Here is an 18,284-nt window from a genome sequence, read left to right as displayed (position 1 = left end):
GCCCGAAATAATCAATGTTTTTAATTACGGCTTTCTCAACTTAATGTTTATGTAGGGGCCGTCTAGAAGGACATCTCCCAAAACTATTTTACTGGTGAAGTCAAAACCAATGAAGGAAAAGAAGCAATGAAGCAAAAAAAAAAGATTTTATCTGACTTCTAGTTTAATTTTATCTCAGCTTACAGAACAGCTCCATCTTATAGGGCTCGATTTGCACAGATGAAACTGAAACCGGTACAAATCCTCCCAAACGCACCTTAGGCTCCTATAATCCACATCAGCTATCACGGTCGTTCAGTAGTGCTTTTTTTTTAAGAAAACAGTAGTGATTTTGTTAAGAGGTTCGCAAACCTGCTGAAATCTTTCCGTTATTAGCCATTAACCTGCACCGAATCTGGAAACGAGATAGGGACTTGGGAATATATGTTATCGTAATGAAAAATCTATCAAACTGCCATCACATAAACACTTACGACTAAACACTTAACAAAATATTTCAATGATATGCATAAATATACATAGATTGTGTACGGTTAAGCTAAAATAAAATACGTAATCTTTTGGGGACCTAATTAGGCTGGCCAGCCGTGTTGAGTGGTTTATTGGTGTTGGCCCAAGAAAGTAGGAACGGCGAGCTCAATGAATGCCGAAACCAAATCCGCCTTCGTGTCGACGTTCGAGGACCGAGCGAGTGCTCGGTTGGCTAGCATCGTCAGTGGACGTACCGCCACCTCTTCGAAATCGCACTCGCATCTCTCACAGGGGTTTATCGTCAGTGCCGCATGCCTTCACTGGCTATGGTGAAGGAGATTCGTCACTATCTTAACATAGCATGCCAATTGGTGCTTCTAAAATCTTTGCCCTACTAAGAAAATTTTTAGAATGTTAATTAAATAAAATAGATATATATAATTCTTACAAGACAATATAGAAATTTAATAAATCTTGATACTTTTATAGATGTTTCTAGATAAAAGATTTTATGCACAAATGATATTTTCATTTCTACATAAAAATAAGATAGTTCATATGTTATGACTATAATTATATGGGAGCACTAGTAACTTTTTATACTTTTAGTAGAACAACTATAGAGATTGATCATTAAATATCTACATAAGCCAACTGACCAATGAGTACCTCATGGCTAAAGTTTGGGAGTAACCGAGTGTGCATGATACTGCTGAGGTAGACATGTAGAGAGAGAGAGCAGACCCAGAAAGCTCAGGAAACCTTTTGAACTCGCAACTTCCAAAGCATATGAAAATTTTTTGCTCTTATGTGTTGAGGATTATTAGTTTTTCTTAAATGATTAGTAAACTTTTATTTTCACTTAGCCAGTTATTCAACAGGTTAAGATTTATATTGTTGAATGATAAATAATTAGAAACAAAATATAAATATTATGTACACCTATTTATAAAATCTTGTATCCGCCGCTGCTAGATATGATATTAGGATGAGAGATTGAATCCTGGAGGAGAGAAAACATACATTGGTCTGTTGGTTATGGGTAGTTTCACGGTTGGGGCAGCACATACCTCAAGCATCCCTGGCAACTTGCACGGGAGAGTTTGGGGGTCACCTTCTAGCGTGCAGCGACGCCCTTCGATAAAAAAATAAGGAGAAGCTAGACAGGGGTTGTTCTATTCTTGAGCCATGGCACATCCTGTACTTGTAGACATTCCAAGCACAAGTGTATATTTTCATGCTTAAATTTTGTAAGCTTAATGTGTTCGAAAAAGGTTTCACAAGTGGATTGTTTACTGTGGCCTGCCAAGTTAAATAGGTCTCACATATTATTGACACCTCAAAAACCATACGGAACTGCTCCGGTGGTTTTTTCATAAAAACTTTGAAAATATCAAAATGAGCAACTTAGTAATTATTTATTTACTAATTATTTTTCATCTTGAATCTCACTGGGTCCCGGCTCTGTCCATGCCAGCAAATGGTACCTAAAATCAGTCACTGTTCTCGGCCAAAAACTCCCAATCCACTTTTGTCAATCAGTCCATTCCGCGAGAAGAGTGGAGGGAGTGTGTGGCGGGCGGCATTTCACATGGCAGCCCATCCATACGCAGGTATGCATTCTCGCTCCTAACTAGAGCTAGAACTTAGACAATGTTATTATTGTATGGATGTGGCACAATTTTTTGGCATGGCACAAATACGAGGGCTAGCTGTTCCATGACTAGGATCATAGCACGATGATCGGCACAGCACAACCTACATTTTGGTAACCTATCGTCCTGTGAGTAGCCTGTTATTTTAACATCAATCAATTTATGTTTTTTCTAATTAACAAATATTATTCACAAAAGGAGTCATTTAAGAAAGTGATGAATTTTGCCTTCTATATATAAAAGAAAATCTCTTCGTGCAGAGACGAGTACCAAGCAAGCAAAGGTCCATAGAAAGACAACTACAAGTATTCTACTAAAGGTCATGCTTGAGCCGGTATGGGATGAAGATATGCTGGCGTGCCATGGACTGTGCTTGGATCTAGTAAACAGTTTGTGGTGCCATTGCGGCATGATACGACGTGCCTAACCTACCTAGAAGCCTAGGCAGGCCTGACGCCGCACGAGGTATGAGAGGGTCAGATTGGACCGGCACGACACAGCCCAAGGCCCACCTCTACCCCTAACGTGAGGCATCCTCCCCTGTTTCCTGCCCAGACACACACTAGGCTCCTCAGTGAGTCCTCCATAGCCCAAAGTGCCCCGACACGGTGACGCTGTACTGCAGGAGCAGCAGGACTTTCTGCTGCCGTAGAGCCCTGGCATTGTATCAATGCAACTTGAAATTTTTTCTTTTTTGCCCTTATCAGGGATGCCCTACAACCACCGCACGTCCTCTGCGTCACTTGATGAATTCGAAGTTTTTCTTATCAGGGTTTGTTTTTTTACTGATTTACTGAATCTTAGTTAAATTGTAGTCTCCATAAAACCCACTTGCTGGTTTGATGGACGTTGTGCAAAGAAGTGAAGGAAGCAAGGAAGAAGATGAAGATGTAGAGAAGCTGGGTGGGCAAAACTCAGAGGAAGATGTTTAGAGAAAAGGTGAAAGACTGAACTAGTTAGGAGCGATGTTACCAAGCACACCTAGATTATCGGATTCTCGACCACAACTTGATGCCGAACAGCGGTACAGAGCCTGACCCAGGGTTATAGCCTTATAGGATTCTCGACCACACCTAGATTATGGCTTGCAGGCCACCCTTTCCTACGGCTCCATACTGGACTCGACTTAGAATTATTAATTGCAGTCCGTGCTCCAACTAACCAGATGAAAATGAAACCTTTGAAGTCATATCCTTGCTAGATGTTTCATTTTATTTTTATTTTTTTAGGAATGCTACAGCAGGCAAGAAGCCAGCCTGAACTTTCATTAAAAGGTGTGACAAACTATAGATTACAAAACATAGAGGTACAACTCAACACAGAAAAGAACAGCAGGGAAACACAACTTGTACAATTCAAAGGACAATACGTGATTCGGGCCAATGGGCGACCACCGATCGCCGAAAAGAGTCGCCACCGAGCAACATGCTCGCCGGACGAACTAGGCCAAAACGCATCCGCACCACCCCTCGTAGCTACACCGCTCCACTGTCGCCCTCCAAATGAGGGTCTACCTAATGAAGTGGGGATGGAAGGCGTGTCAACCGCAGCTCGCCGAACACGACCATCTCCCCTGAAGTTGGAGGCAGAACCAATTATAGTACATCCAAGCTCCACATACCGTTATCCAACACCATGAAAGGAGAGGAAGCCTTAAACGGGAATAACAGAAGAGGTGAATAACATCACCTGGCATTTGATTCGATGATTCACCAACACGGATAAAGCCGACGAAGTAGAGGCGCCGAAGGAGAACACTTGCCGAACCACAGCAATGGCCACCGACTAGCATCAAGCAAGGCCAAGAAGAGTACCAACATAGAACAGAGAAGAAGATAGGAGACTCCAGGAAGAAAGGATCAGCAAGAGGATGACAAATGTGAAGGAAGTATAGATGCTTGCACGATGGCAAACCTAGCGGAGGTCATAACCTCCCCACGCACCGAGCGTGACGCTTTCGCTGTCGGACCGCCAATAAAACAAGCGCCCAAAAGGCAACAAACAGGGTCAAGAACACCCAGAAATTCACCGGATCTGCGGACAGAGGTAGGGCACCTCCCCAAACGGAGGTGGGGCACCTCCCACGCACCGAGCATAGCGCTTTCACGGAGCAACAATGGTGAATCTCCACAGCTTGGCCTCAAGATCTTTGCAAAATGCCGAGGATTGACACAAAACCCAGCAGGCCCAATATGCCCTGCCTCTCTACGACATAGGGCGACTATGGGCTACTCACCCCATGGATCGCCACCAACTGACGCAGAGCAGAAATAGGGTCTCACTGACCAAGTGGAAGGAACGCTAGGCGAGCCAAAAACAAACAAGCAGGCCGCATGAAGAAGGAGGTCCCGGCAGCACTAGGAAGCCTCCCCCCCCCAAAAAAAAAGATGGAGGGCGACAGTGCCGAAACCCGGCCGATGGCCCTGGGTCCGCGAGGGGTGGGGTGCAGGGCCCCGCCCAGATCGAGGAAAGGAGCCGCCACCGCGGCCATGAAGCAGCAGCATGTGGATTCCCGTACCAGTAGCGCCGTGGAGCAGCCTCACACAGCGGCAGCGACGAGGGACAGGGAAAGGGGAGGGGCTAGCGGTCGCCGCGGCGGGTGGGGCGGGCCTGGAGGAGCCACCAGCGCACGGCACCGGATAGCCGAGGCGCAGTGGCCTCAACACCGGCAGATCTAGGAGGGGGCGGCCAAGGGAGCACGAGATCCGACCCCGTAGAGGGCGGATCTAGGCGCCGCAGAGCACCATGGACGGCTACAGCATGCGGGCGGAGCTCGGCGAGGCTCTGGCGGAGGGGCAGCGAGGGGGGAGAGGGTGTGGTGGGGAAGGCGGAGAGGCCCCACCGCCGTTGTCCTGCACGGACTTCCGGCGTGATGCTCCAGCGGCAGCGGGAAGGCTGAAGTGGGGGCGCAGTTCCGCCCGAGCCACCCTCGGGGGTGACGCGGGGGAATATCGTGAAGGGTGAACTTTCACCTTGCTAGACGTTTTATACTCAGTAACTATTGGAGTAGGTGTTTAATTCTAAAGATCACGAGGCTGGTGCTTCAGAAACCATAACGGTAACTCCATTTTCAGGTCACAATGATTCAAAATATTTACTCCCTCCATACCGGTAAAGAAAGTCGTTTAGGACAGCATTTAGCATACTAAGGAGTGATTAATTAGGGTGGAGTTTTCCTTATTTGCCTTTATTAAATAGGGTGTTGGGTATGTTCCTTACAAGAAAGTTTCACAGGTTCACCGGGTAGCGCAGGGAGGTCCACGTCTTTTTTGTTTTTCGCGGATTTTGCATGGCTGAATCGCTTGGGCGGCTGATTAAATGAGCAAGGCGCGGACAGCAAGCGAAGCGGCGCATTGATTAAATGAGTGCGGCGCGGACGGCAATCGAAGCGGCGTAGGGCAACAGCGTCCAACTTCACGCATGGGAGCGCCGGGCGACTTCCTTTGCGCAAATGGATGGAAGGGCTAGAACGACTTCCTTTTCATATACGGAGGGAGTAGTGTTCTACAGCACATATTTCAACATCATTTATTTCGAATCCGCAACTTCAAAATGCAAACATAACTTTTGGTCCGAATGCATAAAACATAGAGCATCACATATACCCCCATTTCCACTCCCACTGCCACACACCTGTGACGATAGAATTTGCACACACATTGACTCCATGATCATGATCTTGTACTCTTGCTCCATTTTTTTTCCTTATACTTCTTCTCTAGGAACTCTCAACTTCTCCTCTTCAATCGCCACCTTGTCCCCCTCACATATGCCACCTGCACTCCTCCATTGCCTTGACCTCCATCCACCTTGATTCCTCCTCATGCCTAGCTTCCCTGGGCCTCCATCTCCTTCCTTGTTGTGATCACACGATCGCCATTTGGTTGGGTTCTCACAGTTTGGACGCCGAACGGTAGAGCTCGATGTAGTCCAAGGCAGGCCGGTTCCATGACCAGTCCTGCTCCATGACCCTCTTGCAGAGGGAATGGAACCAGCTCCGGGCGTCGAACCAAGAAGAGATCGCCCTGAAGATGTATCATCGGGCAGGAACGATGAGTATACAATTGCAGAGTGGTCAGCTCTGCGAGATTGTGCTTACCTATTCAGAGCATAGTCGACACCATTGTTGTCAGCTCCGTCAAAGCTGAACCCGTTCGGCTCAAGGCCTCGAGCCCGAGCCCGTTCCTTGTCATTGTCCACGTCGAAGACAGTGTCGTAGAGCCCTGGGGAACACGAAAAAGATCAGTCATCAGGTCCTGTGCTCACTTCAACCCACCGTGTGCAGAGTGCAGGGAGTTCGATGCATGGCAATGGGAAATAATGGTTAAGAGTTGCAGCACATACGTACCTCCAGTTTTCCGGACAATAGGGATGGCTCCATACCGCATGGCGACCAACTGAGTTAAGCCACAAGGCTCAAATATGGATGGAACCAGAATGAAGTCAGAGCCAGCGTATATCTGCAGAAAGAGCATCATGACCATGCAACAATTATATTAGACAGGATTACAGAAATTCTCTGATGAGGCGTTTGGTGTTGGTGATCGATCATTTCATTCGTCAGCTCACCAGATGTGAAAGAGGCTCATCGTAGGTCAAGCACATCTTCACTCGACCATGGTTTTCGCCCTGGAGAGTATTTGCCAAGTTGGCAAAGTCACCTTGGATCCGAGGGTCTGGGGCAGAACCAAGCAGAACCACCTGGAATGCAAATGCATCATATTTTCAGTCTTGAAGATGACAGGCGGAAACAATTACAAAAACAGAAATGATGTGCAATCTGCAATGCAAGGGGATGGACCGACCTGTCCGTTCCGTTCGAGTGTTCGGCGCATCGCATGCTTGATGAGGTGAATTCCCTTCTGGGCTGTCAGGCGACTGATGATCCCAACAATGGGCACATCATTCTGCTGTAACCCAAGTTTCTGTTGCAAGGCCTTCTTTGCAGCAGCCTTGCCTTCGACGACATTCTCGGGAGTGTAATGGACCTGGAATTTATTAAAATAACCATTTAAACATGAAGTATCCATCACACTGGTATGTGTTAGCATCTCTGAACAACCAGTAACCAGGAAACAGGGTGCAGACTAAAAAATCACATGCATATTACTTAAAATGATTGTTCAACTTATTGGCCATCTAAAACAAATTTGTTATTAGTGAATTATGCTTTTGTTTCAGTTTACTAAGTTCACCTAGAAATGGAATAAATAGCTTGCAACAAAAAGCAAAATGTATATGGATAAAGTTTACCGGGATAAAGCTGTCACTGTATGGATCCCAGATATCTGGATCAATTCCGTTGAGAATGCCGTAGAATTTTCCAAGATGAGGAGCAATGGCGCCATGGCCTGACACTTCCCTTGAATATGTGTTAGAGACCTGCAAAGAATAGAAAAATGTGAGCAGATAAACATATCAAAAGAACATAATTCTATAGTAAATGACGAGCCATTTTGTGTCCATGACATAAAAGTGTGTAACAAAATATTAAAATATGTAAGATTGTGTATCACTCACAGTTGTGGCTTTATCACAATATTTCATTGCTTTGCCAATATGATGTGCTCCAAATTCAAGATTATGGATCGTAAATATGACTCGTGCATTTGCCAAACTGGACTGCGCATAGTTTTCCTTGTATAACCAAGCAGTAGGAGCACTTGACCAATCATGGCAGTGTATTATATTCTGAAAGGAGGATAAAATGTCAGTGGTTTTAAATGAGAAGTTAAAATAAATAGACAAATAAGTCAACTTCTCTGAAAGTCAATACACAAGAAGTTAAAGATTTTAGAATGAAAGCTTAATGAATCAAATTAAGCTAGTGAAGCAGCAGAAGATAGAATGACTAATACAAACTTTTCTTAATACAATGAACTGCATGTATCCCTAACACATGAAATTCCAATATAAGCCTAAATGTGTAAACAAAGCTTACTGGTGAAGATCCACTCTGGAGGAGAAACTCTAGAGCAGAATGACAGAAGAAGCCAAATCGACGGTCGTCATTCCTTCCATATACACATCCGACTCCAAACATCCTGAAAAAGTAAATGCCAAGTTATTGTCTTTTGAAGCCTCTTACAAGAAAATCTCAGCAGATAGTGAAACAAATTAGGCAAATAAATCATTAAACTAGTATACATATATACGGAAAAAATCACGCTATTTGAATTACAGAAAAGCTAAAAAGAGGCTTGGAACATAAATTCAAACATCTTACAACAGGTAGGCCAGAAGATTACTGAGCATTGCTTCCAAACATTAGAAATGAAACTCAAATTAAATAGGACCATCTCAATCAACTAAAATTGAACAGGAAACTGCACCAATGAAACAGCAGAAAATGGAGTGGTACTGATTTCTAAAACTACTATCAGACCAAGTGAAGACTCCCAATGCCTCTAAGGTATACATGTTCTTGAATAAAATAAGTTATCACCTTATTTTTTAAAAAAAATATCCAAGCTGTTCCAATTTAGTATACAAAATGAATGAGTGGTTATTTATTCTTTTTCTTTTACTAGTTTCCCTATACTTTGTCTGCCCCAAAAGAGATCATGGAACTGCCAATCTAAAATATCATGTTGCAACTAGTTCACCAACCAGCATTTCCCTGTAATGACCAATAATTCAAACTAAGTAGGATATCTACTCTTGTTGATAATAAAAGTTACATGATTTTAAAAGAAAAAATGGATTTGCTGATCAAAACAAACTTAGCAAACACACTACTCCAAAACAGGTTACAGATCCACCAATCCGACATGAGCCAATGTGCTGCAGCAAAAGAAAAAAAATACTATTGCGTGCTAGGATTTAACAAAAAGTGTTCTGATTCTCCATGTTGATAGTACTTATATGAACATTAAGATTAATCAAAAGCAGGTTAACAATTCTGCATTGCCACTTACAAACCAGTATAAGGCTCCAGTACTTTGAGCTTCGTGAAAAAGTGACACTAAGGCTTTTATATATGAAGAATAAGCTTCTACATACCCATTTTGAGGTTCCAAGAAGTAAACACAGAGGTCTTCGACATGTCCACGCCATACTTTTATTTCAGAACCGCCCCAAGAAAAACTTTGATGAATATGCAAATTCCTCACCTGCATTGAGATAGATGCAAGTTAATTGCTAAGAGATAAACTTTATGGTATACCGACCTTCTGTCTTCTTACGTATTTCTTATCACTAGGTTAGTTGTGTTTGCCTGTAATTTTTTTCATATTATTCAACAATTTACAAAGGAATTAAAATGTATTTTCCAACTAATGCAAATAAAACAAGGAATTATACTTGATATACTAAGCTACATATTGACGACTCCAAAGCATTCCGCATAAACAAAAGCTACAACATGAGGAATATGAGTGATCAAACTGCGAGTAAGCACATACATACACAGTAGCCTTAGATGCTCTTAACAAAGAGATGTCAACTTCAGTTCTAGCTATAAAGCCACTACACTTGTCACAGAAGAGAAGCAGTAAAGCACTTCCACTTACACTGCTTAGATTCAAGCAATCGTGCTTCGGAAGAATAACCTCAACATTGTGTCCTAAATCTTGAACAGCACGTGAAAGACTCGTAACAACATCACCAAGACCTCCAACCTGTGATAGCATTCGACAGACAGCATACTATTAATGTAACGCAACACTAAAACGAGAAAAAAGTGATGATGTCTCATGTGTTGTCAATCACAGAAATTTACTCAGACATATGGATTACCTTTGCTATGGGAGCCATCTCAACAGCAATGTGGACAATATGCATAGGAGGTTCCTTTGCAGTTGCACCAAAAACAGGAATATGATAATCCAACCCATTCCTATTGTCGAAAATTCCACCTTCTTCTGACTCCGAGAAAACAAAGTCCATTATATAGGCGTCCTGCGGAACGTTAACTGGAAAAGGAACATCTACTTCAGAAATGAGAACAAATAAGGGGAAAAGAAAGAGCTCTGTGCATCTCTGTGCTACATTAAATAAATCCAAAGTAACTAAAGGAGAAGTAACATCCCAGTGCTTGAATATCAAAACAATTTCCAAAAACAGGGTACACAGCAGCAGACAGGAAACCAACATGAGTTTGACCTAGACTGGATGAAAAGTTGCCACATTTTTCCAAGGCTTGACTGACTGTCCTAGGGACAAGCAGCAGTTTGCACTCTTCTGTCTGCATTCTCTCAAATACAGCCTTTTTAAAAACTCCAATAAAAATCTTTATAGAACATCTGTTATAGCATTAGATTAACTAGCTCCTCTAAAATAATTGATCTGTGCCACCTTTTTATCAGGTTTCACAAGTAAAAATTATATCCTATCTATAAACGGGTATAAAATTCTATAGGACAAATATGCTAGAAGTATTTGGCCGACTTGACCAGTGCTCTAGCAGTAATCGACCATACTAATGGCACAAAAATGAACAACTTGAAAAGGTATTAGCACTAGGAACAATAATGTAGGAAGCTCGAACCTGTTGCTTTTAGGTGTGAACCATGTTCTGCTTTTACCATCTTCTGGGGTGGCAACACACCACCTGGATGCATCCAACGGTTAAAAGAACAACGAAACCAAACCTCTGGCTTTCCCTTTAGCACTGTATTCGAAGGATTGTAAAGAACGTCAACAGTGGTTCCAGCACGTATTTCAAGTGGTTCGGTATAAACTATGTGCTTTTGAGAAACCAGAAACATTCTCATAGTCTTTTCTTTCATCTCAGCTTTCAATTTTTCCCTTCTCTCAGCCTGTGCATGTAAAAGGTAGCAAAAGTCAACTAAAAGATTCCTCAGCATATATGCATTGAGATATCAGGAGTGCAGTGCTGCTTCTTTTTAATAACAGTCAAAGCTTTGAAGAAATGCTGCTACTTCGTTAGACCATCGTGGGTTACCGGTTAGCAACTACCTTGCAAGTTTGAAGAGATGAATGATTCAAATTGTCAGGTTAACTACGTTTTCTTCAAAAGACTAGTCACTATGGATGAATTATTTAAAAGTGTACATTTGAATGTGAGAAATAATCAAGCAGAGATGGAAGTTGTCAACTGCCTAAAAGGACTAGTTATGGGAAAGTCAGTCATTGATGAACTCTTAACTTGATTTAAGAGCAATAGGTCTGTTGCAACTGACCTTCATTTTAATAGCCTCCTCCCTTTCTCTCCTCTCTTGTCGAAGCCTTGTATAGATCCTCTGTTCTTCTTCTGCCCAATATTCTTCCTCAGTCATGTTATTGGGAAGGATAGAATGAAAATCCTGTCTGCCATTGTTATCATAAATCCTTGCATTCCCTGGCGGCCCATCAGCAAACACCCAGTCCAACACGTATGCTCTTTGAGGTAAGACAACTGTACAGGAAAGGCCAGGTGTTATCATTGTGGTTAATGGAGTAAATAACAAACATAAAGAACCAACAATAGTAAGAGACTGCAAAGCTTATGTGGCTTCAAGTTAGTAGGATTTTCTTTTTCTTCATGGGGACTATTAAAATACAGAAAGCCATGATACATTTAAATGTGTACCCTTCTAACATTAGAGTATGTTAAGATGGTATAAAATATCAAGTGCACATAACTATGAGATGCCATACCATCTGCATACCACCAATCACCATCTTTGTCATCATGATGAATAAGTCTTTCAGTCAAAGAGAGTCCATCAATCCAATTGTTGTAGCCCCCATGCATCCAGATCTCAGCACTGTGAACAAGGGGTCTCGAGTGTCTGTTGTAATAGAGTCTGACAGTAGCCCCTTGCATAGTAGTGATAGGTTCTATGTACCACAAACTATCAACAGATCCTTTGGCTGAATCCAATACATTCTGCAATTTATTCTTCTTTGTCACTATCTCAGCCTTCGCTTGTGCCGTGGCTGCTTCATGTGCCGCCCTTTCTTCCTTTATTTGCTTCTCCTCTTCAGTCTGTTTCTTCCTTTCAGCTTCTTCAGTGGCAAATCTCTCAAGTTCTCTTTGCTTTTCTTCAACCAAGAAATCCGCAAACGAATGTTCATCCATGGTGCTTTCTACTTGTATCACAAAATCTTTATTGCCATTATTTTCATACATTGTGCGACCATTAAAGAACACAAAATCAAATCTGTATGCCTGCTTGGGAATGTACAGTTTGCAGGACCACCAGTCCCCTCCCAGTTCGCTCTTGTGCAATTTTTCAGTGAAAAACCTCCACTTCCACCCATTGAATGCTCCTTTGATGAGTACATCAGGCTCATTGGCTATAGCTGATAGATCACGATTAAAATAGAGAGCAATAGTTGAATCAGCTTTCAATACCTCTGGAAAAACAAAAAACTTGGATCCCATTAAATAATTTTTTGCAGCAAGTTCTTGAAGCATCCTCTGTAGTGCCTGTGGATCCATTTCATCCTGTGGTGATTCTTGGATAACTTGTTCAGGAGACACAGACGTCTCCTCAACTTCATAGTGCTCTTCATCCTCAGATATCCCTACTTCATCTTCAGCCCATGAACTCTCTTCTTCAGAAAGATGCAAAGATTTGTCCTCGCCTGTTTCCATCACCTCAGCCGCTGAAATGCCTTCATCAGTAACAATCCATTGTTCTTCCTCCAGGCTTATACTTTTCTGATCTTCAACCATTGCAAGGTGTTCATCATTGATTTTGTTGCTAGTTATTATCTCCAGCGCTTCTTTAGTGAAATCTTCCTTATGTTGTTGTAGCAAATCAACATCAGACTTTGCATGAAGCTTATCCCCATCAGTATTTTGAGATGTGTAATCTCCATCCTTAGCTTCTTTTTCCTCCATACGAAGTGCATCATGACTCTCAGGAATATCAAGTTTCCTTGTTTGAGACTCTTTGGAGGTACTAACAATTGATAGATCTTGTTTATGAAAGCCAACTATAGATTGTTTTTCTTGAGGGATATGAACAACTGATTGTTGTTGTTTGGGCAGACCAATAATAGATTGTTCTGCTTTACTGTAACCAACAATGGATTTGGTTTGCTCAGGCACGCCAGCAATTGATTGATCTGGTTTCTTATAACCAATAACAGATTGTATTTTCTCGGGCACAGCAGCAATTGATTCATCTTTTCTATGAGAAGCAACAATAGATTGGTCTGGTTTACTGTAAACAACAACGGATTGGATTTGCTCGGGCACACCAACAATTGAGTTGTCTTGTCTACGAGAACCAATAATAAACTGGTCTTGTTCTTGTTCATCAAAAGTGGTAATATTTTGCTCTTGCCAATCACAGTCTACCACTTGCTTGTCTTCTTCATGGGTATCAAAAGCTGATCCCACATCGATACCGAAAACTAATTTGTCCTGTTCCTTGACCCTGACAACTGTCCTGGGCTCAGGCTCCAAATGTTCATGTGTTTCATTATTGGCCTTGTCCTCTATGGATGTTGACGGCAGTGCTGGATATTGCCATTGGTCATTATCTACCTCAGAGGTTTCTTCTGAAGAATCTGCCGCGAACATGTCTTCTTCAGCCTTATCTTCATTTTCTGGATCCAATTCCCAAGCTGCAGCACTGCCAAATTGGACTCCTGTGAAATCTACGTCAAATCTATCTTCTTCGACCGCAGCAGCATCTACTGCTTCTTCTGCCCCTAATGATATGTTAATCAATTCATTTCTTGACAATTCCACCTCCAACATGTCAAGTGCATCTTCTTCTGCCCCATCCACTTCCCCAGAAACTGAACTGCTCAAAGCATCTTCCTGCAAATCCACTTCAGCAGTGTCTAAATCTGTACTACTTGTTGACTCTTCTGTATCAGTACTTAACAGCCTATTGAATGTACCAATAGTTTCTTCATCGCTACCATGGTGTATACTCTTCTTGGTGCTTGACTCAGCAGGGAGTCTTGGAACATAGCCTCTAAAAGCAGCGACTTTTACCTTAGGATACACCATCTTCCTTGATTTCCTAGTAGGAAAATCTGCATAAAGTAATGTCAGAAAACATGATGTCAGCAGAACAGCAAACAAACCAAATTAGATTTGCAAAGCTATTCACAAGACCTGAACTTGCTACTGGGCACCGAATAATCCTGCTTGCGGCAAACCTGCTAGTCCTCAATAAAGGCTGAAAATATCATAAGAACAACAAAAGTAAGTTCTGCAGCTTAAGGTATTTTAGGATAAAAGAAAAATTTCAGTTAATGCTTGAGTATGATAGAATTGTAGTTACTATAAGAACATGACGGTAAAAAATCACCTACCAGATTTTGTATACCTCTGCATTACTAGATAAAGAATTATTCACCAAACATAGTGAGATACTTAATTTCACAAAATCGCTATCAGATTATTTAGGCTGTGGGATACTACATTACTAATTTTTCCCTAAACTTGCTTCAGTTTTTCAGGTCTTTCGCAAATCAAGCTAATTCCTATATGTCGGATGCCCAAATTAATAAACATTTCCTTGATCGACCAGTCCAAAACAAATGAAATGAAAAACAATAGACAGGCCATTTTCATTTATAAAATCACCTTACACTAAACGAAAAAGGGTAAATCCTGTAATATTTGCAGAAAGTTCATTTAGGATTGCCCAAAGGAGCTAAAATCTCCCGAACATGACCAACCAAATCCTTCTAAATCCATCAAACAACACCGACCCACCCACCCACCCAAGAAAAAACATAACACCTTGATCCCCAAAGAGAATGACCGCAAAACAAAGGAATCAAATGTTCAAAACCCGCAAGAAATGCAACCCAATCAATAAGCATAGAGAAAAGAGGAATAAAACAACAAAATAGTGACCCCGTCATCTTCAACATGCACCAAAAGGATGAGATGCACCAACCAATACCTATAAGAATCAAGAGCTTTAGAGGGTGTAAGTTTGAAACCATACCTGACCGGGGCCACCGCCCAAGGTGGTTGGCCGGAGCATGAGCGTTGGTCGGCTCCGAGAATAGAGAGGGCTCTGGGGTAGGAGAGTCATCTCCATTGCCCAAACCTACCTCCTAAACCCTGCAAGAACTACTACCAAGTGATGCACCTCCCAAGGCTTATCAACCCCTCCCTCTCTCTCTCTCTTCTCCCTCTCGCTCACAAGGTAGGTTACTAAAATCAATTCGTAGTGCGCAAGCGAACACCACAACACGCATTGAAGAGGCCTCCCCTCTCACCTTTTAATCAAACTGAATTTGACCATTTCTTCTCGCGTTGTTTTATCTGTGGAGTGCGGTCTTGTATGAAAACTGGAGGTGTCATCTTGTGGGTCCTGAGGTTTTGTTGTGCAGCTGTGGGTCACCTTGATCGCCTAGTTCATGATACGTGCACACCGTGTAAGGTGGGTGTGATGTGCCATGAGTACCAATGTTGCTTGTGGGCCGATATGTTCCCGAATGGTCCATGCATGTCGTGTGGGTTTCACATTTTACTTGTACGTGCTCATGTTCGTTTCTCATGGCATTTTGCCCTCGGTTGCTTTGTCGAAAGCGAAGGACTTCACGTGTGATGTGCCGGCTCTTGATGTGACCTGGCAAGTTAGGTAGGCTACATTGGTGCCAGCTCTCAAAACCGTCAAATGTGTTTCATGAGTTACTCCAATGCAAGATGGCATAAAATTGAATTACTATTGAGAAGGGCAATGTGCCAAGGTTCACGCATGCCGTACGTATGTAAATTCCCTCTTTACTTTCATAGCTTTGATGTGTTTGGGTAGGTTTCATGTGTGCCTATTTTGCCTCTTGATGTGGCATGGTGCCTTAAGTAGGTATGTTATCCACGCTTTCATGAAAGCACTATTAAGCCCCTTGTTTTGCTTAAGTAAGGAAAAAGTGTAGTAATTATAGACAATGCATCTATTAACATCTTAGGTAGAGAATAGCATGGCACCGCCCACTAATTTGTCACCAGTGAAGGTAGAGACATTCTAGTGCAAGGTGGTGTTATATTCTCAATCAATGTCATGGTATACAGCTCAAAGTTCCGAAACATTCCACACACATACGTCCATGCAATAAAGTTGTTTCCATGTGTGCGTCATACCGACTCTTAACATGAGTAGACAATTTAAGTGCAGTGCTGGTTGCTTTATGCATATGTTGATATGTTCTAGAATATTCCGTGCGTGATGTGAATTTTCACCTACTTTACCTTTGCAGCTTTGTTGTGTATGTACACATGCTGGCCCTTTCCGCTGCTCGCCAAGTTAAATAGGCATTACAGGTCACATGTTGAATTGCATCTTAGGTAGGGAATAGCATGACACCGCTACCGGTCTGTCACCAGGGAAGGAAGAGACGTTCTAGTGCAGGTGTTGTTATATTTTCAACTGACATCATGTTATATATATAGTTTGGAGTTCCGAAACATTAGACACGCACGCGCCTATGAAATAAAGTTATTGCTTTAATGTGCTCGAGTGTATTACCATGTGTGCTCTTAACGTGAGTAGACAAGTGAAGTACCAGTGTTGATTGCTTCTGCATATGTTGATATGTTCTAGAATATTCCGCGCGTGATGTGACTTTTCACACTTTATCTTTATAGCTTTGTTGTATATGTATCCATGCTAACTCCTTTGCGTTGGCTTGATAAGTAGGCATTACATGTGACATTGTTGTCGCCAGCCTTTCAAAACCACGAAGATTATTTATCTATGAGTTACTTATTATGGTCTTCTTTTTATGACCGCGGTGTGCGAGTGGCGATGTGAAGCAGGAACATGAGTTTGATTTATTTTATTTTATTTTTTAAAGGAGAGTTTGATTTATTTTGCTTGCAAGTGAATCTGTTACCGGGAGCGGGAGGAGCATCGACGGACACACGAGAGGTGCAAGGCAGGCGCAGGCCGCCGGTCGTCCAAATCAAAAGGCGAGCCACGCCAACGCCGAGCCAGCGAGCGAGCGAGCGAGCAACAACTGCCCCCCGCATCGGATCACATGATATGATCCGCATCTATCTGGTTGTTCGTTCCCTCCCTCCCTTCCTTTCCGTTGGCCATCCCAGCCGGGGGTTCCTTCCACGGCACGGCCGTCGCATGCATGGGCGGGGGTGGCAGTGCGCCGCACGGCTCCGGTAGCTTAGCGGATCATGCAGTGCGTGCGTCTAGAAGACTAGCAGAACCTTTACGCACCGAGGCGTCCGCAGCTGCCTGCCTTCTTTATCCGTTAGCTAGCTAGCGTGACCGGTCGCGATCCAAGTGCGCCAGCCCAACTCGGCTCGACGTGGTGGCGTAACGGGATTCGACCGTGTGCTCCTGCGAAGCTTCTGGGGGCGCGCTAGCTAGCTTGCCGTGCCCGTGTGCTCCTCGATGCGCTGCCCCCTTGCGAGTGGCGACTCGACAAATTACCTCGAGAGTCGAGATCGTCTTTTCTTTTTTCCATTGTTTTGCGGGGCGGGTAGGCATGGCCTATTTTTTTTCCCCCCCATCTCATGCTTTTGTGGTTGTTTACTAAAACAAAGTGATCGATCGACACGCACACTCTGTTAAGTACAAGCCATGAGCGTACAAACACCACCACGTGGTTACTCGCACAGATAATCCAGGTGGGTGATGTATATACCGTATGCCTAGACAAAGATACGAAGCTCACATCATGTATTTTAATAAGTGAGCAAACTTGTAGAATAGTTAGGGTCCCTTAGTCCGGCGCCAAAGAGTTATGTAAAGCAATATTATGCCGTAATTTACGGTGAGGAGAAAATAAACTAGAAATAAGTGGGAGCTGGTGAAGCCAGTTTTTCGGATGGATCGTCTTCCCAAAGGGCCTCTAACATCTCACGGCATTCAATTTTAGAGACAAGCACCCGTGCCAAGTTTAATATTGATCCGAATCCCGCAGAGTTCCCGAGAGAATAGAAGAAGTAACCAACTGATGTGTGAGCTCAACCAGATATCCCCTTCGTTTCAAATTTATACACACTCCTTGGGTCGCAGAGGCACCCGGCGGCCTTTCCATCTCGGCACGGCCGGAGCCGGCCCCAACCCCACCGCCCGGCCCCACCTGCCAGTGAGCCAGCCCGCGCGGCCCCGTGGCCGCCACGCCCCTCGCCCCCCCCGGCGGCCGCTCGCCGCGAGCCAGGAGGTGGGCCAGCAGCCCCAGCCCCGCAGATCCAAGGAGCTAACCAGGGTTAGCCACCCCAACCGGGCCCCGTGGTTAGTTCGCGCCGCATCCATCCATTCCTGGATA

The 18,284-nt window shown here is 43.4% G+C and overlaps 1 protein-coding gene across 1 annotated transcript; it reads right to left on the bottom strand.

The window, feature by feature from the left end:
• Positions 1 to 5,781: 5,781 nt before the first annotated feature.
• LOC112896901 (starch synthase 3, chloroplastic/amyloplastic-like) lies at positions 5,782 to 15,294 on the bottom strand. Its single transcript, XM_025965025.1, has 16 exons — positions 14,996 to 15,294; positions 14,152 to 14,215; positions 11,727 to 14,069; positions 11,270 to 11,484; positions 10,615 to 10,885; positions 9,864 to 10,039; positions 9,638 to 9,745; positions 9,129 to 9,238; positions 8,068 to 8,170; positions 7,647 to 7,817; positions 7,380 to 7,508; positions 6,932 to 7,114; positions 6,696 to 6,827; positions 6,475 to 6,586; positions 6,226 to 6,349; positions 5,782 to 6,151 (listed from the first exon to the last, which is right to left on the bottom strand). The coding sequence occupies exons 1-16, from the start codon at positions 15,089 to 15,091 to the stop codon at positions 6,019 to 6,021; spliced, it is 4,470 nt and encodes a 1,489-aa protein (XP_025820810.1). The 5' UTR covers positions 15,092 to 15,294; the 3' UTR covers positions 5,782 to 6,018.
• Positions 15,295 to 18,284: the final 2,990 nt, after the last annotated feature.

This window comes from Panicum hallii, chromosome 6 (assembly GCF_002211085.1).
Source record: "Panicum hallii strain FIL2 chromosome 6, PHallii_v3.1, whole genome shotgun sequence".
In the NCBI taxonomy this organism is placed as follows: domain Eukaryota; kingdom Viridiplantae; phylum Streptophyta; class Magnoliopsida; order Poales; family Poaceae; genus Panicum; species Panicum hallii.
The sequence above is the reverse complement of the archived record's forward strand: the minus strand, read 5'-3'. Positions and strand labels throughout refer to the sequence as shown.

Excerpts from the sequence above, each read along its gene's own strand:
- LOC112896901 (XM_025965025.1), bottom strand. The coding sequence starts at position 15,091 with ATGGAGATGACTCTCCTACCCCAGAGCCCTCTCTATTCTCGGAGCCGA. Across the intron at positions 14,070-14,151 it reads GTGCCCAGTAGCAAGTTCAG|ATTTTCCTACTAGGAAATCA; the intron begins GTCTTGTGAATA and ends TACTTTATGCAG. Across the intron at positions 8,171-9,128 it reads TTCTTGGAACCTCAAAATGG|GATGTTTGGAGTCGGATGTG; the intron begins GTATGTAGAAGC and ends TTACTTTTTCAG.